The sequence below is a fragment of the Dufourea novaeangliae genome, unplaced genomic scaffold (genome assembly GCF_001272555.1).
Source record: "Dufourea novaeangliae isolate 0120121106 unplaced genomic scaffold, ASM127255v1 scaffold64, whole genome shotgun sequence".
Classification (NCBI taxonomy): Eukaryota; Metazoa; Arthropoda; class Insecta; order Hymenoptera; family Halictidae; genus Dufourea; species Dufourea novaeangliae.
In genome coordinates, this window is record NW_015373954.1 from 2314441 (window position 1) to 2334750 (window position 20310).

The window sequence follows — 20310 nt, forward strand, 5'->3', positions numbered from 1 at the left end:
ACTTCCATCATGTTTCACGAATCTATTTTGTTTCTGTTATTTCTAGGTGAGTATACAATTAAAAATAACAAAATACCTTATTAAACCTCTTAATAATTTTTTATATAATTATATACAGGTACAATCGCACAGCATTCGGTGTCTAATCACTTGGATCGAAATGATTCCCTCATTTTACCCGATTATATCCGAAAAAATCCCAATTCCTTTCTATTAGTTAACCCGAAACAGGTGAAAATTATGGAACTATCGATTCAACGCTTCCTGTCCAAGATGGCGGAACCAGTAAAGCGACCAATTGTATTGAGATCGAAGAAGAATAATTTACAGTTGACGATCCGAGAAATGTGCGATTCGATTCGGAAGAAACTCATGCAGTTTGCGAAAGATTGCAATCTGACCAACACCTTTCAACAGTATAAGCAAACTTCCAGTGAGCTTCCGATCTCGGAGGATTGGTTCTCCGAAGCTTTACTACAGATCGCGTTTTTGTTGCGAGATGTGGGTAATATGATCAACGAAGTCGATGACGAAATTAATCAATACTTCGGCGAACGCAACGTGACATCACGGACGAAACAGGTTTGTCGAAAGACTGAAATCAAGTGTAAAATTGAAAATTGAAATATCGAATTATTTCGATCTTTGTATAATCCTTGCGTTTTAGTACTTTCATTTCTCGATGGTAATTTATAGAAAAGTATATGATTATTTACACTTACTAGGTATTAATAAAGATATTTGTTAAGTGAATCAGCGAAAGATTTTGAAATTTCAGCGATCAAGGAGTCAATCGGACGAATTGCAATTTATGGGCGTCGTCTACAACGCAGCAGACTTTGGGGAAAGGTTGTCCCAATGCCTGCTCCGTGTATCAAGTATGAAAAGACGCAAAACATCTTACGATCTTAACCGTGCTGTTTTAAATATAACCAGAAATCCTCCACGTGTTGCATTGAGGACCTTCAAGTCGACCTTACGAAGCACTTCGTACGACGATGTTCCCAAAAATCCCGCCTACAAATCGTGGCAAGCGTTTCTGTGCCTCGCGATGACAGGAGAGCAAGGTACAGATTACAACGATTGTATTCGAGATCTGCTAAATCTCAACAAATGTCTACGAAGCACGAAACAACTATCGGAGAATAGAATGAGAAAAGTGCCAGATAGAACATGGATGAAGGCGATCAAGCAGTTAAGCGATTGCAAAGTTTACCCAGGTAAAAATCGAGATGACAGAGTGACCTGCAGATCTACCCGCAAAACGCCAAAAACGGTTAGTGACACTTTCGCGAAGAAGCCATGGGGTCAAAGGTTCGCCAACGAATTATGCCAGTTTTGTACGATTTATGACAACGGTTTAAGGAAATATCGGAAACTTTCGGTACTCAGAACTAAAGACAAGAAGACCACGAGAATGTTAGTGCGATTGAATTTAATTTTCGTTCAGTAAATGAGCAAGAACTTAAATAAGTAAAGTTATTTGTTTGTGTGCAGGCAGGAGAAAGTGTCCAAAGCCATACAAGTCTACAGAACAGGAATGTATGAAAGAATATTCGGAGCAATTTCTGGATTGCATCGTTCTATGACTGACTTCGAGAAACTCCTCGTCAGTGGGATTAAAAACGTTATGAATGAATCCTGGCAGAGCCACGTGAGAATCCTGTCGTGTGTGATGGACTGGATGAACAGAGTATTGGAGTTTTCTTCGGACGAAGGAAGTAGAGACGGACAGCAAATGACAGACACCAGTACAGCAGTGGAAGAATCGAATGAAAATGATGGCTGGAGCTCAGAATTTTTCAGAAGTGACGAGGAAGAAGAAAATCCATCTCGATCCAGAGGTTAATATCGAAGAAGAATTTATTGTTTTACTAGTTCATAAATTTGGTATCTGACATTTTTAATATGTTTCCTTTACAGTTGTATTAAAGAAAGCAGAAGCCTCCGTGAACAATTTAATTGAATCCATGAACCATTTGAGCAGACAGCAAAGTTCGAACGACAATAGCATGCTGGCTTGTTTGGCGAACAACGTGCTGCTGGTTACAATGTTCATGCAAACGTTGGGCTTTGCCAGTACTTTGTTCTGCTTTGAAAATGGAATGAAAAACGAAACGCGTCCCCTCGATGTTGATAACGAACCGTTGCGTACGCGTCGTTCGGTAATCCGTTTCGATCGTCAAGAGTCTGTCGATTCGATTTCGGGTGATTATATATATTCTTTAAAGTCTATGGAAATGTAACGACAGAAATTGTGTGATGTGAAGCAATGAATAAAAATATGTATAATCCGTTGCAAAATAGATATTGAAGTATTTCATTGTAATTGTAATGCACCGAGTTAGTACAAAATAAACATAATTTCAGACAGCCTATTTCACTTCTCCTTTTAATGTGTATGTGATGTTGCCGTAACTGTATATTCAGAAGTTTTATTATTATTTCTACAATTATACTATATCTAAATAATACTATCAAGTGAAGATGAAAATATATGTATATATGTGAAACATTTCTAATTTTAAATTATCGTATTCGTAAAAAAATATATTTTTTTAAGTCGGAGATCAAATGTTGTATGGTATTATGTTGTTAATTGATGAAATCAATGTTATCAATTGTATAATATTTATGATTTGAAGAATGCAATATGGTCCCATCGTAAATCAATGGCGTTATGCGTTACGCTTTTTAACACACCGAGCCTAGGTTCGTGCAGATAATAATACCAATAAATTCGTAAAATTCATTGCAACGCGACATTTATAGCTTTTGAAGATGCAAAGCACTCAGTTTGTCACACAGATTTATTCAACGTATTCTTGCAGTTAGTAGGTAATGTAAAATGCGTGCTACAACTACAATTCTCTACATATTGTGTAAGTATCCTATTTCTTTTCATACATATACAACAATGCATTTTGTAACACTCATGTATAATATTTTACACTTCTTTTTAAAGAATATAAAGTAACATATATGTGACAAACTTTTTTTATTTCCGTAGGTGTGACTATTACAACAAAAGTAGAAAACGTGATGACAAGTACGAAAACGAGAATTATCGGTGGACATCCCGTTGACATAAAACGAAGACCATTCATGGTGAGTACTAACAATCTTTTTTATTTAAAGAAATTCAGGAATACTTTGACAATAGCACTCATTATTTTAGTTATCTTTATACGACTCTGGTGAATTCATATGTGGTGCCAGTATTCTGTCTGAAAAATGGGGCATCACTGCTCTTCATTGTCTGTGAGTTTGCTATTTGTACTAATAAAAGAATAATTGTGTAAGAATGTAAAAATTTCAGAATCATATTCAAACCCGATTTCAGAATTCTTATTTTACAATTACTGAAATTACAATAGTGGTTTTTGTAGAATTTACGTTCGCTTTTAATTCACTCTACATTCTGTGTTATACTGTGTATACTTAGAAGTCCAGAGCGAACAACAGACTATTATGTACGAGCTGGATCGAATGCGCCTTATCGAGGATCGAGGCACAGGCTAACAAAGATACACGCTTACAACGCGACAACGTTTCTATATTGGTGGTCTAGCATGTACTATCATGACATCGCGATTTTCGAAGTACGGCCACCCTTTCGGTTCTCAAAATCAGTACAGGCAGTTCGATTGCCAAGCGAGTTCAGTCGTCCACCTCCGAAATTGTACGTTTGTGGATGGGGTTACACGGATTTTCAACAAAATGTTAGTAATCTTTATTGTAATCGACGTACTTACAAATTAAGATAAAATTAATGCTTCGAAATTTTAAACTCGAATATTGAATTTACATGTTTGTATTATTTATTTTGAAATTTCATGCTAGAAGTCTCTTTTTGAAATGTTTATGTTGTATTTAACAGAATAAGATAAGCGATACTCTAATGGGAGTTCACGTTCGCCGTGTTCCACACGAGATCTGTATTCACGAAACAACGGAGTATGAGTTTTTAGTAAATAAACAACAGCATCTTTGTTACGGAAATCGCGGGAAAGACTCTTGTTCAGGGGACTCAGGAGGTCCATTAGCCAGCAGAAATACTATTTATGGCATCGTATCTTTTGGTCAAAATTGTGGCACGGTGTCAGGAGTGTATGAAAGTGTGTCTTACTATCGACGCTGGATTAGACACGTTACAAATTTGTAATATATTAAATGAGATATGATAAATAAAATAATCAATTTTATTATTTTATGAGAAAACTATGTTTCAAATGTGTGTGTGTACAGATAGACAAATAATGGAGCTTTGTCAATTGATATTTTAAAGACTGTAAAAAGAGAACATCAAGGTCGAATTGTGCGGATTCGATAAATGGAAATCGATGTTCCAAAGAGTGCTTGGAAAAAAAAGTCTCTTCCAGGAAAGACACAAAGCTGTTTCGAATCGTAGAGTGTGAACCCAGCGGCGTTCAGGTTCGATGCACGCCGGAAGTCCATTACGCACGTTCTGCGCAAGATCCTGCGGCTCACGTACCGTGTACTTAGGGCTGAATGAAGTTCGAGGCCCTTTAGTAATACGTAATTAGTAACTATTGTGTACGCGGCTTCGTATTATCGGCACGCATGGTCATCGACCCAAGAATATTATTTCTCTTTGTTGGCCCACACAAATAGACTCGTATTCGTACAGAATAATGAAAATCAATTTCTATATAAACGATAAGCCAGCTAGTAAAATGCATTTGATTTTCAAATACAGGGATCGTGTTCTATTTACCTCTGGACTAGATTAGACACATACTCCTTTACGTGTTAGGACACCTGTTCTGACTGCTAAAATGATGTTTCCTATGTATTACATATTCTCTACTGCTTTTATCGCTATTTCCTAACAAATGTATATGTCTAACACTTTAAAAACATCAAAGTTCACTTCATAATTGAACTGTTCTAATACTCAACGCGTTTATTAACTTTCAGTCAATTTTAGAACCAAAGAACTCTCATCTTTAGGATCTAAAAATCACGTTTAATGACCACCCCTCAATTTAGCCAAGCAGGACAGAATACTATAATCACAATTCAAATTCGATTGTATTAAAATTTCGACAGTGTCCGAGGAACCGTAATTCTGGTTTCGAAATTCTCGAAGAATTAAATATTCCGTGGATAGTCGACTGCTTCGGCTATTGTTGTCCGACGGTGGGCACGCGAGCGTTACCAGCCCGTTGTCATTTACTTGGATGACTCACCCAGGCAGGTTTCCCCGCGTAAACACCGACTGCCGGCTTTTCCATCGGTGTGCCGTGGGTCTTTAAACTCCCTTAGCCACGTGCAGCACCGTGAGAAGTGCACTATCGTAAGGAACATCCGTCGATTTATCTCACTATACTAGATAAAGGACTGGCAACTTATTACGGGACAACGACACCGTTTAGTCAAATCGATTTGATTCTACGGTATATACCCGGTGTAGTAAGCCACCAACACCACCAATACCAAACGATATACGTATATCTATTTCTGTTGGATCGATAAACATGCGAAACTGTTTAAAATAATCAAATTTACAAATTCACCCTTCGAATGATTGCATCGAAAAGGATGAATATACCGTGCCTCAACTTACATACATTGATACGTAGATATATATCACAACCATATGACTCAGAATGCATAACTAGCGATCATATTTATGAAAATTTTTATGGTTCACTAATTTCCATTCAGAACAAACACGTTGTATATCTCACGAAAACTGAATCGTTATTTCACGGTGTATAGCTAACATACAACTTGTTAAAAAACTGATTTGTCACTTACAGTTTGGATATTCTTTATAATCCAAAATATGTCAATATAAATTAGAGTAAATTTCCAGTATAAAAAATCTAGCATGTATAAAAACAATTCAACTTTGATTTCATAATTCTTAAGTACAAACACCATAAAAATTAAACTTCATTTTCCGTCACTGATTTTATTTTCTGCTATATAAATAATGATCGAGAATTTTTTTCTGCTAACTCACCCTGTCACCGATGCCGGGCAAATTTTGTTTCGTAAGCTCTTCAGCACATGACGCCTGAATTTCGAATACCACGCACCACTGAATTTCGGACTGCAATATTTCTGTGACGCACTATTCAAATTCACACTTTCCGTAATATCATCGTGACTTATATTTTCATAATTTGAGGTCGAAATCACTGGTTTTTCTTCGGTAGCGACTATAACGTACGAATTGGTAGAGTTCTTAGAGGATAGAGTCGCGGAAGAATTAGTTGTCGTTTTGAGATTATTTTTTCCCCGATAATGATTCGACACGCAAAAGTCAGGCTCATCGTCGGTCATGATCGAGAGACGTTCATTTTTCAAATACTCCTCTTTCCAAACAATCGAACTCTTTTTACGATTTTCGAAATCTGGTTTGACGTTCGCGCGTTTCGATGGCCTCCTACGTCGACGTCTCAGCTTCACCAAACCCGTCAACATTGTTGCAAGAAGTTACTGTTAAATTAAACCCGATCACTACGCCCATAATATTGTTTCTAATATGTTCGCAGTTTAATCGACACTGTTGAAATGTACATTATTCACTGTCGTATATTAAAATTTTGTAAATATCAATGAGGCCAGCGTATGGTTTGATATAGTAATAATCTTCTTCGTCTTGATCTTTGAAAAAAATTCTTCTATTATTTTCCTGAATTTAATATATTATAATTTGTTTCTGTTGACAAAATTATAATGCTGATTTTATTACTATAGAATTCACGTTTCGATTGTCGACCGTATTAACGCGCACTGCTTCGCGTGTGAGCCGTGTGCATGAAAGCGAGGGACTAAACAGTCACCACATTAAATGTCTACCTAGAGGGAACACCACAAAGGTGAACACAAACGGAGTAGGGGGCACCGGAAATTTTTTCCTGGTCCGTCTAACTCAGAATTTCCCCGTTTCGCCCTAACGAATTTCGTCCGCGATAAGAAAGTGAAAGAAGTCACGGGTCGGTGACTCGTTAAAATTCCTCTGACTGGACCAGATTCTGTATGCGTCACGTTTCACGTGATTACAGATACTTTGTTATTGTGATTATAATACCGTTGTATCTACCATTTCTATTTCAATGTTCTGTTACATCATTTATTTCATCATTCCATCAATACTATCACTTTTATGAACAACTTTAAAAAATTGACAAAGTCAAACAACTATATTTAAAAAAATTTAATTTCTTTTTCTTTATTTAGATTTTTCTTTCTTTTGTCATCGACTAAAAGTATTTCGAAAGTAGTTGTTTCGAAAGTTCGTGTTTTTATCACATTATTTTTCTTATCATTATAAAATATTCCTATAAATCAGTTCCCGTATATTTTGAAGTATCCTGTATAAAGAGCCAGATAAGTGTGATTCCCCAGGGAATGATACTGCGGTTTCCGTCAGCCAAGGATTGCGATGCTTTAAATCTGACATCCTGCACTCTATTGTGGTGTATTAATTGCTAAAATACCGTGATAAGATAGCGAGTGTCCATTAACGCGTTTTATTAATAGTGAAAATTACTATGACATCAGTATAAATAACCCTGTATGCGGCCCAGTGACGCTATAATTGTTTTCGACGATCGTTGTCCGGTATTCGAGTATAATTTTGCCAGTTAACACTCGACGTTGTAATTAGGACCACTGTACTTTCAATTATCTCCCATTTTCTGCTCAATGCGGTAGAAAAATCTGCGTTGGGTGACTGGTTTGAGTAATTTTCCGTGGATATTAGAGGTGTCGAAGAAATCATTGCGATGTTAGAGATCTTGGAGATAAGAGTGATTACTTTTCAAGCATCAACAAGACTTGGATATAATAATTAATGATAATTGGCTCCTGGATGGTTGTGATTGTAACCTGAGTATGTATTCGCACATTTTCTTATCTTCATATATATATTTTCTTAAAATTTAGAGTTTAACAATAACTTGGAAGTGGCCTTCGATAGACAAAGTATAATCACAAGCGACAGAAGTATGCATTCAGCTCCGATTTTATTATTTTCTGCTAAAATTGAAACAGATCAGAGTGGAATACTAACAATGAACATGAGACAGACGAACAATCAGTGATAAGGGTAATTCTTAGAAACAATTTCTGACAATTCATCGAATGAAACATGGAAATGGTATCTTCTTGCTAAGACAATTTGTAATTTGATCCTTGAGAATCTTCAATCGAATATCAACAACGACATTAAAAATCAAATGAAACGACTAACCTTCATAATCGTAGTTTTGATATCGGTTTCAAAACATCTTAAATGAACATCAAAGGACTGAAAATGAATTATTGACACCTACTCACTACTGGTATTACTGTAAAAATCTGTTATAAATAATGAGTAATTCATGAAGGAATGAATATTCCCCCGAGAGACTTATTATTCTACAAAAATGTTAAAAGTATAATTTTTTAACAATCTGCTATTTTGTTAAAAATTCCGGATAATAAGTAATTTCTTTGAATAAATAAACATTGCTCCCGAAAATAATCTTACAACCTATCATTTCAAGCAATTCTCGTATACTCATACAATCTTCATTATCGAAACCGACAGTGACGCCATATTGTTCGCTAGAATAGTCTCCATTGAACTCAGCAAAAAGAACTGGATTAAACACTGTCGAAAGCACAAGATAAGAGATAGGAAAGAATACTTACATGGGTCTGATTCCCACACATACCACCTTGGGGATGATTTTAAGTAAATTATCCTCATAACCGTCGAACGCGACTTTGGGATGGTAGACGCGCTGCCGTTTGAACGGCACCCAGGAGAGCATCCTGCGGACGAAAAAGAATTTTCACGGGGTTTGTCTGGTGAAAATGATCGTGGCGTGTAGCCAGTTTCCTCGCAGAACATCGAGGATTTACACGAGCTAACGACACACCGTTCGACAAAACGACCTTATTCCACTGTGAAACAATGTCCAACTGCGATCAGGTGCAAGTGTCCTGTGTGACAGCCGGGAGAAATGAATTATAAGGTGTCCTAAGTGGAACGAAGACAACGTTACAAAACGTGACTGGGTGGTCAGGTTTGGTAAATAAAAACCGAACGGGGCCGATGCACATGCGGAAATTACCGAGAAATATACTTAGAAGTCCATTTTCGCGGACGTGTTTTTACGTTGATATAGACTGGGTGTAAGGGAAATATATAGCCAAACTTTAGAAAGTTATTGTCTTCATTTAACGGATGAAAGAAGGTCGTATAAACGTTTCTCCCATCTTGAGATATAGATATATTTTATTTCTGATACAATTTAAATTCTTTGTTTTTCTAAAATTAGAGGTCATCTTGATTTTCATTTACAATGAAAGAAAAAAATTTCGTAATCAATGTATGTATGATATTTTCTTTATTCTTTAGATGCGTGGAATAAGATTACAAAGTTCGTCCATATACTTCTATTACAACCTATGAATTGTTTAATTAATATTGCACGTAGTCATCAAGTGCATACTAAGCTTAACTTCTCCGAGCGTTAAGCGCGTCAACAGTCGTGTCGTTCAATGATGTCTGGCTTCAACGATTAGCTGCTGTGCGTCGCGAGTGATCGATAATTTGGTGGTAAAGGGGCTATTACGAGCAGATAGTTAATATGTAGTCGCAATAGGCTATACAGCATGAGATGTAAGCTCTTGAATAAAGCAACAAGACAGGTACATTCAACACTGGATTGAGTTTCGAATTTTACACGCGTTGAATAATTTTTACTATTGTTTATAATATACATATCACTGGGAAAATAAATAAAATTTATTTACAGTTTTTTTTTCAAGTACCCGACTCTAGTACCAATATCAATTATCGACAGACACGAGATTCATCTAATCGTAAATGGATTAAAATGTCCTTTGGATGTTTAACAAATTACAAAAGAGTGGCGTAACTAAATTATTCTGTAAAGGAATGCGCGAGTCTCATTGGCGGCTACTAATCAGATTTAAACGGTATTCCGCGTATACCGCATTAAAGTAAGGAACTAGCTCTGTTTTGACCTTTTGATCTTTCAAACGAAAAATCCTCATTTTCCTGCTTATCAAGCGTTCACTGTTTCGTGCGATCCGAGATTCCACCTTCTTCGTCTTCGTTCCTCTACCCATCTTCTCGTCTTCCTTCCGGCAAGGTACTTTTATTACCGGTTCTCTTATTAGATAGAGGTCGGGATTCCTCTTTCATCTTTCAGCAAACTTTGCCTCTATGCTCGTGTTATTGAGTGCAACGCCATCGTCGAAAAAGCCGCGGAAAACGTTAGCCTTACGGAATTCCAATTAACAATTGAAACTTACTCCATTTATCTTTATTTAACTGATAAGTTCGCAAAGTGATACACGTTGATTTTTCTGTAACTTTTCACAATCAATCATGGGACCAACCTAATAATTCCTCCGTACTTGGTGCTACGTTTTAGATTTTGAATGGGAAACCACCCCTTTTCATCTGAAACTGCCCTTCTACTTAAACACGAGATTGATTCTCTACCTTAATTACTTTCAGAATCTAACATAATTGATTTTATTATTATATTACGCAGTACCTTCAAATGAATGAATTACACTGTGTAATAAAAAACGTAGCTATATTATCTTCGTTCATAAATCAATTGGATCCATCACTAAAACCGCTCATCTCATCAACAACCACCTAATACAAGTCTCAGCAAAGCTCAAATCTTCCCTTAAACGACTTTGTAGACCCATTAACAAGCTTCCCCGTGTTCCAAGTGATACGCCACGTACCTAGCGAGTCCATCAAGTTTTTCCTCGCGAACGGGGATCGCCGTCTGTAAGATCTCAATCAATCCAACCTTTGCATTTTGCCAAGACAAGCCTCCTTTCGAGCAACCCCCTCTCCATGTTCCCGAGCTGGCTGGAACAGCAGTGCGAAATTCACGATGGTAGGGGGTGGATTGAGACGTGGCGGGGTGTGGCTGGCTCCCCCGGGATTAACCCCTGTGACAGCCAATCATATTCGAGGCAACCCCACCAAAACGGACCGCCACGAAGAGGTGGCTGAAACTGTCGTCATCCGCCGCCTCTCTCCGCGGCAACCCCCCACCGCTAATTGCCTCAGCTTTAATATTGCATGTGGAATGAGAACTGGTACTTGGACTGGAGGGGATTCTGCGGGGGTGGGTGGAGGGCGATAAGGGAGTAGAATGCGCCGGAGAAACCGGGAATAGAGGCTGCCTGCGCGTCCGTTTTGTGTTTGCGTTCCTATCTGGTGACATCTACATACACACATACATCCGAATGCTGGATCTCGGTGTATGCGTGCATAAACGCGGATTTTACGCGGCTGCCTCAACGGGCTTGTTTGCACGGTAATATTCGATTTTCGGGGGAGGGCAATTTGCGAGGTTCGTTTGCTTTATTAATGATCCCCGTGATTATCGAGGTACCCCGATAGCTGGACGCTTGCGAGAGAAGCGTAACAGAGATTGATCGATGTCCGGAGTCAATTTACGTCATCGTCGGATGACGCCGCGAGTGGTGAACGGGACACATTGTTACATCGGATCGAGATGTAACCGCGACCATGTTCACGAAAGTTTGGCTGTACGCTTTTGGTGTTTGTTGATTTCTTTGGTTCCAAATCAAGTACGAATGAAAACGAAGTCAAATAGGACGTGTGTTCATATGAACATTTTCTTTATTGTTTTTTGATGTGCTGAAGCCACCTGGAAAATATTTCCCACTTATTCTGAGACACTCTGTACAGTTGCTCGATATATATGGTCACTAACGGGTACATGTACGCTGAGAATGCAAGCTTAGAGTGTAATTGAGCACAGAATTTCTGTATCAATTGTACCGCTGTAATGGAATAATTTAAAAAAAGAGGATTGTAAATGTATCGAATATTCCTGGTCACATTCAAATAATATGTGTATACAAGCTTTGTAAATTTTCATTTCACAGAATATATTAACTACACCTGACGCCCACACTTTCTGATTGAATTAACAATCATCCAAATAAGCGGAAAGATGAAATTACTCGTTCATCCGGGCGTGTTCATTTTTAACGCCTGTGGACTAATTAAAGATCGTTTCGGGGGTGGCGGTGGGAAATTCGGCGAGGCGAACGAAACTCTCGGCCTTGGGATCGTCGTCTTTGCCTTCTATATTGGCTCGTAAGGGTGGCTCTTATAAAGCGTAGCAATTATCCGGGTAAAATACTCTCCGAAATTTCCGTGATAAATTTCCGCCCGTAATAAGGGTGAGTCGCAAGTCATTTGGTCGAGACTCGAAGAGGGTGGGTATCATCGGGCTTCAATAGAAATTCTTTCCAACCTTCCCCCCGCCCCATTCCATCGCTTCGTAGCAGTTTAATTTAAACATTTGTCGCTAATCTCATTCAATGTTGCGTGTCTGGCGGCGAGAGGAGCTTCTTCCAGTCGAAAGCTAATAATTACCGTCTTTGAATGTAGTGGTGGAAAACAGGGTGGAACAAGGTTACGAACGCTCGTGAACGTTAAGGGATGCTTTTCTTCCATTGTCGCCTGTATACATTACCTCTAGAAAGTAGTAAATAGAAAATAAGCTATTCTATCTTCAATTATAATTCACCAGAATCGAAATGAAGTATTTGTATTTTATTTTTCAAATTACCAGGAAATATTTCATATATTTTAGTTTATGTTTGCATTCTCGAGAAATAGTGTAGAACTATTTCCTCTACTGAAAAATATAAATTTTGTATTAGTTTCCCGTAATCGAAAGATATGTTGTATTGTATTTAAATGAGCTTTGTAGAATGATATAGTGGTAATGGTTGTTCTTAGTTCAAGCCAAGAGACCAAGGCCATTAAAAATTCAATTTCGTGTTTAATTTTATGACGCCTTTTCAACTACTCGGTGGCTTGTACGGGAACTTAGCGACCTGGGAAATATACGACGTAATTACACGGATCCATTGTTCGGTTTTGTAAAATATGCAAGGAGGCGCCGAAGTAAATTTGGGATTTATAGTTTCAATCTCAACTTCATAATGGCTTCGCGGTGGTGGCGTCTAGTAATTTGTATTTCACGTAACGAATAGTTTCGTACAAGTTGTACTTCCGAAATAATAAAAATGAACAAGGCTATGGAAAAAAACGTATTGAATATACTTGATTATGGATTCTGAAGTATATATTCAATATTATTTTCAAAATAAAACAGATTTTATGAGAAACACTTTAAGTCTCTGATTTTTGAATGTAATTAATTGTTATTAATTATGATATATGACAAAACGGGATAAGAAGTGGTATAAGACAATGACGAGGAGAGAAAAGTCAACGCAATGTAAAACCTTGACGTAATTAAGCTCTTGCCCCTGAGCTTAAGCTTCTTAGAGGTTTTCCGAGGTACGGAAATTCCCGCATACCCGTCAACGTCTAATGAGGGGATTGTGGATGAAGTTTCAGGCTGGAAAGGGGCAATTAGGCAATACGTATCTGCTGCATGTCTGAGACACGAGTATACATATAATAATAGCAAACTTCCATATTCTTCAATGAATCATGCTGCTATAGGTGATAATCGTGTGAACATCAACTCATAGCTTATATAATCCATATATTTTTTCAAAGATAGGTAATAATTCTATAGTTCATTAAGCGTGAAGAAGTGGGAGCAAGTATCCTATTGTACAAGTGGCTAATTGCAAGTCAAATGTGCTCCATAATTTCCACGTTACACACTTCTCCGAAGACAAGATCTCATCGAGACAAACTTCAAAACACACTAACAAAGTCGTCCGTTTACCACTATAATTACAATTACCAAAACCATTGTACAGTAAACGAAATACTACTGGGAAGTAATCGGAAGATAACCAAGCCAGGAATCATCGTGTCTACCAAGTGAATTCATCAGCGGCGACTGTCTCAATCCGCTGCGACGCAAGAAAGATCACCGGGACAAAATTAAACGACCTCATCATCATTAGACCGGCTACCTAATTACCGGAACGTCTTAGACGCGGATGACATCGTTGGAAGGAAGACGTGAGACACTTGCTTGGATCGTCCTCCTTGTTCCTGTGCGTGTGTGTGTGTGTGTGTCACGAGACCAGATCCAGGGGAAGTGTGCACGGTCGTTGGTGAGACTGTTCCCCGAGATAGAGGATCTAGGGGTTAGGGGGTGAGTTGGTCTACACGGGAAAGCTTATTAATGGGGCTCGGGAAGGGGGGAGGGAGAGGACGCAAGGCCTAGAAGAGGACGAGAGGAAGAACGAGAGCAGATGCCTTCGGATCTGGATCGTGGCTGGATGGTTTGAGGTGGAGGGTGGAAAAAAAGTAACAGACTCCCCGCAAATAACCCCCACGATGCTCACCGTGGGCGTGTCTAGGCGGCAGGGTGATGGCAGCCGTTGGCCAATCGGTGCTCCCGGCACAGCCGCGCTTCTGGCTTCCTTCGTCGAACGAAAAAATATTGACCGCGACGTGGGGGGGTGTTTTGCGGTCCATTTGGGGGTTGCGGAGGTGAAACGCAACGTTGGGACTGATTGTTAGGAGAGTGGCGAACAGCAGCCGGGGGATGCACCGCCGGGTGAATACCCCCCTCGTCACGTACGGGATCATTAGCCGGATATCCTTAGTCCTGCTGGCCAACCCTCTCTGATAGCGGTGATCCTCGTGCCTGACATCATTATCCTGGGATGCTGTGCAGCGCCAGCGCGGTTCGGCCATCCTACGGAGCCTGCCCTCATCATCCTTCAGTCCCATTCCGTTCTTCGTGTTTTTCCCGTTTCTGTCGGCGCTACGAGACACGACGCGACACTTGGACCGTCGAGGATCCGAATTCCCGGTCGTTTTCGCGATTCGAGTGATGGTTTTAGTGCGCGAGGTCTTACGACGAACCGTGTATCGCGACCGAGTGTCCAGTGATTGAAGTTATTCGCAGTTTCGAATGGGTAGATTTGGAAAATGATGAACGATTACGGGGTTGGATCGCAGATCATAGTGAATCCATAGTTACTCTACGGTGAACTTATCGATATTTTAGGTAAGACTGTTTTGGTTCTCCGATAACATTGAATCGTGCACGAATACAATCATTTAGGACGACCATGGAGCCCAGCGATCCGTCGGGACGGCTGACCGTGGAGGATCTGTCCGATTGCAGAAGCGAGTCCAGTCACTCGGAAACCCAACTGCGAGCATTTCAAGACTACGAAAGAGTCAAAGAGCTGAATTTATCGGTGGATAAATCAAAGGAGGATAACGTGGAACCGAAAGACTTTCATTTAGGATTAGAACCCGGAAGGATCCACTTCGAGGAGTTCGAGAACCCTACGAGGAATTTACAAATGGCTCTGAACAAGAGCAAAAACTTTGGATATACGGCGGGTAATTTGAACGAGATGACCTATCCCCTGGACAGATCGAACGAGAACGACGAATCATTGGATGCGGGCAGCCTCTGCAGGTCTAAGAATCCCACGGCCAAGGATCTTTTGTTCAATCTTCGAGAGGGACGCGAAAAGAACGCTCATGCTGCGTTGTCATTGGACAGGTACGGTAAGGATTTGAATTTCGCGGTGACTGAGAAAGACATCAAAGAGTTCGGGCTCCTGAAGAATTACAGTCTCGACCGGATGAAGGAATTCAATCTGTCGTTGGACCGTATGAGAGACAGTCAGATCGGTAATTTCGCTCTCGAGAGACTTCGCGGCGGTGCGACCGGTCTGCTGGAGAATCCACCGATTTTGGAGCACAACGAGTTCAAAAATATCCAAGTGCAACCGAGGAACCAGAACCTCGAGGCGATCGCCCTGGAACGGATGAGACGGTCTCATTTATTGGGCACCGATTTGTCCGCACAGAATCTGACCTCCCAACTGTCCCATCCGCATTCCATCACGCAAATGCAACACTCGCAGCAGCAGCAACAACAACAAGCGAAATCGTTCACTATCGACGCTATTCTGGGACTGAGGAACAATCCCAGGGAGAAACGAGGACAGCAGCAACAGTACAAGAAACATCAGGGTATTTATACGAAGTATTCTTTCTCTTTCGATTTTCATTATTTCGAATGAACAATAGACGATGATTCTTGCATGTATTTATGTAGGTCTAATGATCGCAGCTATTATAGATGGAAATCAGCGGAAAGTCAGATTTTTGATTTAATAATACCTAACAAACTTTACCGAACGAATTAAATTTTCAAGACAGCGCACACCGCAGGCGAACTTCAGTTCAAAACAAATGGTTGTTGATTCCTGTACAGCCCGGTGAAAATTTTCGTATGGATTTTGTGCTTATAGGCAGACAAATTTCTGTTCCCCTCCGCGAGGATTTGGAATCAATACAAATTTGGATTGTGAACTAATCGTATCCTCAAATTTTCGCCTCTTTCTCGCAACGAGACTGTAATAGTGAGGTATAAAAATAGAGAAATTAATTACTCCGTGACATTTCCATAACCTGTACAACTTTCGAAATATCAATTAGAACTTATCCAGTCTCTTATCTTTTATACATATCTTCGACAACGAAAATCAGTCATCACGCTTTCAAGAATTTCGTGATCTTAAAAAGCTGATTTGCCATTAGTGAACAGTAAAATCAAATTTTATTTTTAATCATTATACCGGTGAACACGTACCATTCGCACGATCTATTTTGATTCCTCCCACATAAATTAAAAGACGACTGGTACCACCGTTCATTTTTTATATAGAAATGGAAACTTTTCACGAAGAATTAATTTTGTGTACCTGCAAAATGTCTGTCCCTTATTGAATTATTCCGGGAACATTACGGACAGATCGTGTAGAAATCATTCGGTCCCCAATATCGATTGTCCAATTGCAGGCCAGGAAGGCGGCACGAAGAACGGAGGTTCGAGCTCGTGTTCCGGCGGCGGTGGCAAGCTGAAGAGGGTGCGAACGATTTTCACCGCGGAACAATTGGAACGGCTGGAGGGCGAATTTGCGCGTCAACAATACATGGTCGGCCCGGAGAGGCTATACCTGGCGCACGCACTCAGATTGACAGAGGCCCAGGTGAAGGTCTGGTTCCAGAATCGACGGATCAAGTGGCGGAAACACCATCACGAGCAACAGAGTCAGAGGGTGCACGAATTCCAGCGTACGCTGACCTCGTCGCTGGAGCACGAGGACAGCAACGAGACCGACAAATGGTGAAACGACTCCGTGTTCCTCGATCAAGAAGCGTTAATCTGTTTCCTCGTTCCCCCTTTGGTGTTGCTGTTGCCGTTCTTCGATCCCAGATATGACCGACCTATTTCGTACACGATCAGATTAATCGAAGAGAGTTCGGTGATCGTCAACGGACAATTCTCCTGGATGATAAAGACGCTCTGACAGCATCCCCAACACACCTGACGTTTCTTTTTTAATTATTTCTGTATGTGAATCCCGATGATCTCTCGTTTCGATTAATCCTGAAGAATATATTACGTGAAAGGAAGCTTCGTAGAACAACGATAGAAGTCCGAGACGACGATCGTGGATCTTGATCGAGGATCTCGAGGAAGGGACACGGGTAGTGGATGTTCGTTTATTAAACCTCGCTAACACTCACTGAATCTACGCATAATCAACGGAACGGACAAACATTGTTGAGTATTTCGAACCAATTGATTAAAATTCGAGCTCGATGACGGTTTCTAAGACGCTCGTCGAGTAATAACGCAATAATAAAAGGGCGCGAGAAAAAGGAAGATCGTGATAGGACATGTAAATTCTTGTCGAGTAGGTGTATAAAAAAGGTGAAAGGACAATTCTTAAATATTCAACGAAGAAATCGCAATAATGAAACCGGCTGAAAATTACAAGCCCAAATATACGTCCCAGTCGTTCTCCGACAGTAGGAATCTGCCTGATTCGTATTGGAATTATCAACAGAAGAAGGGCCAGTCCCTTTCGTTTAACAGAAATGGCAGGTAGGCGTTTCACCGATGTAAATGTACAATATTCATTTTTTAAATATGAAATTTTAAGAAATTCGTGACTCTTAGATTTTAGAAATTTTTCATAGTCCGTAAGATTTCAATAGAATTGTGAAAATGCTCTCAAGGAACACGGAAGCACCTGTCAGCTACTATTCCTCTTCGACTTCTTACAAACCAACGAAAGGACACGTGTGCTCCAATCCAACGTACCCTAGGTGTGTCTCGCCTCACGCTGGCGAGGTATCGCAACACCGCAGTCTGCAGGGTCACTCGAAACTCGGCAGAGACAAGCATTACACTCCCAATGTCTCGACCAAGAGCAAACCTCGCTACGACGACGAGTTAGGGAACACCGAAAAGTTCAAATACATTAACGAGGAGTTGGGGAACTTTACTGATGATAACGCAGACGAGGAGGTGGAGGACGAAGGTAAAAATAAACGAAAAAAAAGAAATGAAAGCTATTTTGGTTTGATCAGAGTATACAAAAGACATTTCAACAAAATAGATGAGAATTGATATTTTTGTCGGTGATTAGATTGAAGAGGGATTAATGTAGTGTCTGTAAAAAATCTGTAAAATGTGAAACTTCCTGCGACAGAGGACGATAACGCGGAGGCAGGCGAATTCCTAAATAAGGAGTACGACGAGCAGGAAGCTGACGATGAAATTGACGAGGAATCCGACCCGTCTCCACAGACTCATAGAGCTCAGAGAGCCAGTATGAAGGAGGCGGACGCGAGGCAACCACGATGGAGAGCCACCGACCAGCAGCAAGATCCCCGACGACATCGCTGCCAGCAACGTGTCTTGGCTGTGGGCCAAGGTCATTCGTTAATTCCGAGGTTCATAAAATTTAACGCTGCATTTTATAATTCGTACTATTCTATATATCATACTATATATATTTATATATGTACTATATATCATTTCTATCGTAACTCGATGATTCTTTAACATCGATCATTTCTACTTTACATTTGAGGACCAATACTTGCTTCCATTATTTCTTGCCTATTACGTGATCAACATCTATAGCTTTATCTTTTTTTTATAAAAAAACCTAGAAATGATAAACTTATAACACGTATAACTTACCAAAATTGTTTATTTATGGACATTATCCTTTAAGACACTAGCTAGAGTGACTTCTTATGTCATTGTACATTTCTGTGATAAACAGAAGTGAGTTATTCATCACAGTCGTTTGGAGGGTGGTTAATTAGAAGCATCGCCTGGTAATTAGGTACTATCACAATGTCGCTGAGCACGAGGTTCCCGAGCCCTTATCAGAAGAAGACTTCGTCCGAACATCCAAGAAAAATCTACTGAAGAGATCCACGGACTATCATCAATGGTCACCATCCAGAGGCGAGCCAGATCGTTATGTCGTGACACCGATGTCCGTCCAGACTCGACGAGCCCGCACGAAAACGGAAATCGACCAACTGATAGAGACGGAACTCGGAGAAACAAGAAAGTGCAATTGCTGCGGCAGCTTGACGCAGAGGAGACCAGAGTCACCTGTGAAGACCAGCTGCAGATTCGATGATCGCGTCAGCTTTCCTACCAAGGGACCAATCGGTAATTCTGTCACAGTTACTCAACCACTGAATACAAATATTCAACAATTGCAAAGAAAATAGTAATAGTATAACATATAGTATTCTAATTGAAAACAAAGTGATATTTATGTACATACAAATTTTACGAAACTCTTAACTACACTGCATTCTAGACAATCGTGTACGGTGTAAATGCACAAGATCCGCAGTCTATCGATAATTATTTCCGAAATTTATGTTTAAATGTTCAAGTGAAAGACTTCAACGCTTCTTAGGCTCGCGAACAACGAATTTTCCAGGTGACGAGCCAGACAGCCACGAGCAGATGTTCTGTGCCCGCTACAACTGGAGGCACAATCCGAAGGACACGAGTGGCGTCAGCGACATCCCACCCTCACAATACCCGATGAAATCCCGTAAATCTCGAGACGTGAAGTCGCCGACGATCTACCAAGTACCCGAACATGACTGTATCGACCAGCTTCCGAACGAGTACACGCGAGCTTCATCGAGATACCACAGAAAGACCATGGATCCGGAGAAATCTAAACGTTCTCCAAACATTTCGTACGTTGTGCCACGTGTTTCGTCACGATACGACGAATAATTACGACCGAGATTGATCCACCGAAGCAAGAGTATCTCTAGAGACTAATCGAAACACCGGGAGAAAGTGTCAGGCTGATCATGACGAATCGAAGAAACTGTGATGTGAAAGCTCGAATGTTCTAAAGACATTTGAAAACTGAAACATTATCGTGACATTTTTTGGAATCGACGATCTCTAATTTAATTGTTTCCGGATTGATGCA

The 20310-nt window shown here is 40.1% G+C and overlaps 4 protein-coding genes across 4 annotated transcripts; all 4 read left to right on the plus strand.

The window, feature by feature from the left end:
- The first annotated feature begins 9 nt into the window (after nt 1-9).
- Nucleotides 10-2276, plus strand: LOC107186225. The gene is made up of 6 exons (XM_015574047.1): nt 10-46; nt 119-582; nt 779-1419; nt 1498-1844; nt 1924-2165; nt 2253-2276. Exons 1-6 carry the CDS (start codon nt 10-12, stop codon nt 2274-2276), a joined length of 1755 nt encoding a protein of 584 aa, XP_015429533.1.
- A 572-nt stretch (nt 2277-2848) lies between these two features.
- LOC107186226 (trypsin 3A1) lies at nt 2849-4165 on the plus strand. The gene is made up of 5 exons (XM_015574048.1): nt 2849-2882; nt 3011-3108; nt 3179-3261; nt 3446-3722; nt 3881-4165. Exons 1-5 carry the CDS (start codon nt 2849-2851, stop codon nt 4163-4165), a joined length of 777 nt encoding a protein of 258 aa, XP_015429534.1.
- A 10913-nt stretch (nt 4166-15078) lies between these two features.
- LOC107186304 lies at nt 15079-17163 on the plus strand. The gene is made up of 2 exons (XM_015574136.1): nt 15079-16000; nt 16832-17163. Exons 1-2 carry the CDS (start codon nt 15079-15081, stop codon nt 17161-17163), a joined length of 1254 nt encoding a protein of 417 aa, XP_015429622.1.
- Nucleotides 17164-17793: 630 nt separating this feature from the next.
- Nucleotides 17794-20105, plus strand: LOC107186227. The gene is made up of 5 exons (XM_015574049.1): nt 17794-17924; nt 18038-18363; nt 18535-18749; nt 19160-19517; nt 19798-20105. Exons 1-5 carry the CDS (start codon nt 17794-17796, stop codon nt 20103-20105), a joined length of 1338 nt encoding a protein of 445 aa, XP_015429535.1.
- The last annotated feature ends 205 nt before the right edge of the window (nt 20106-20310 follow it).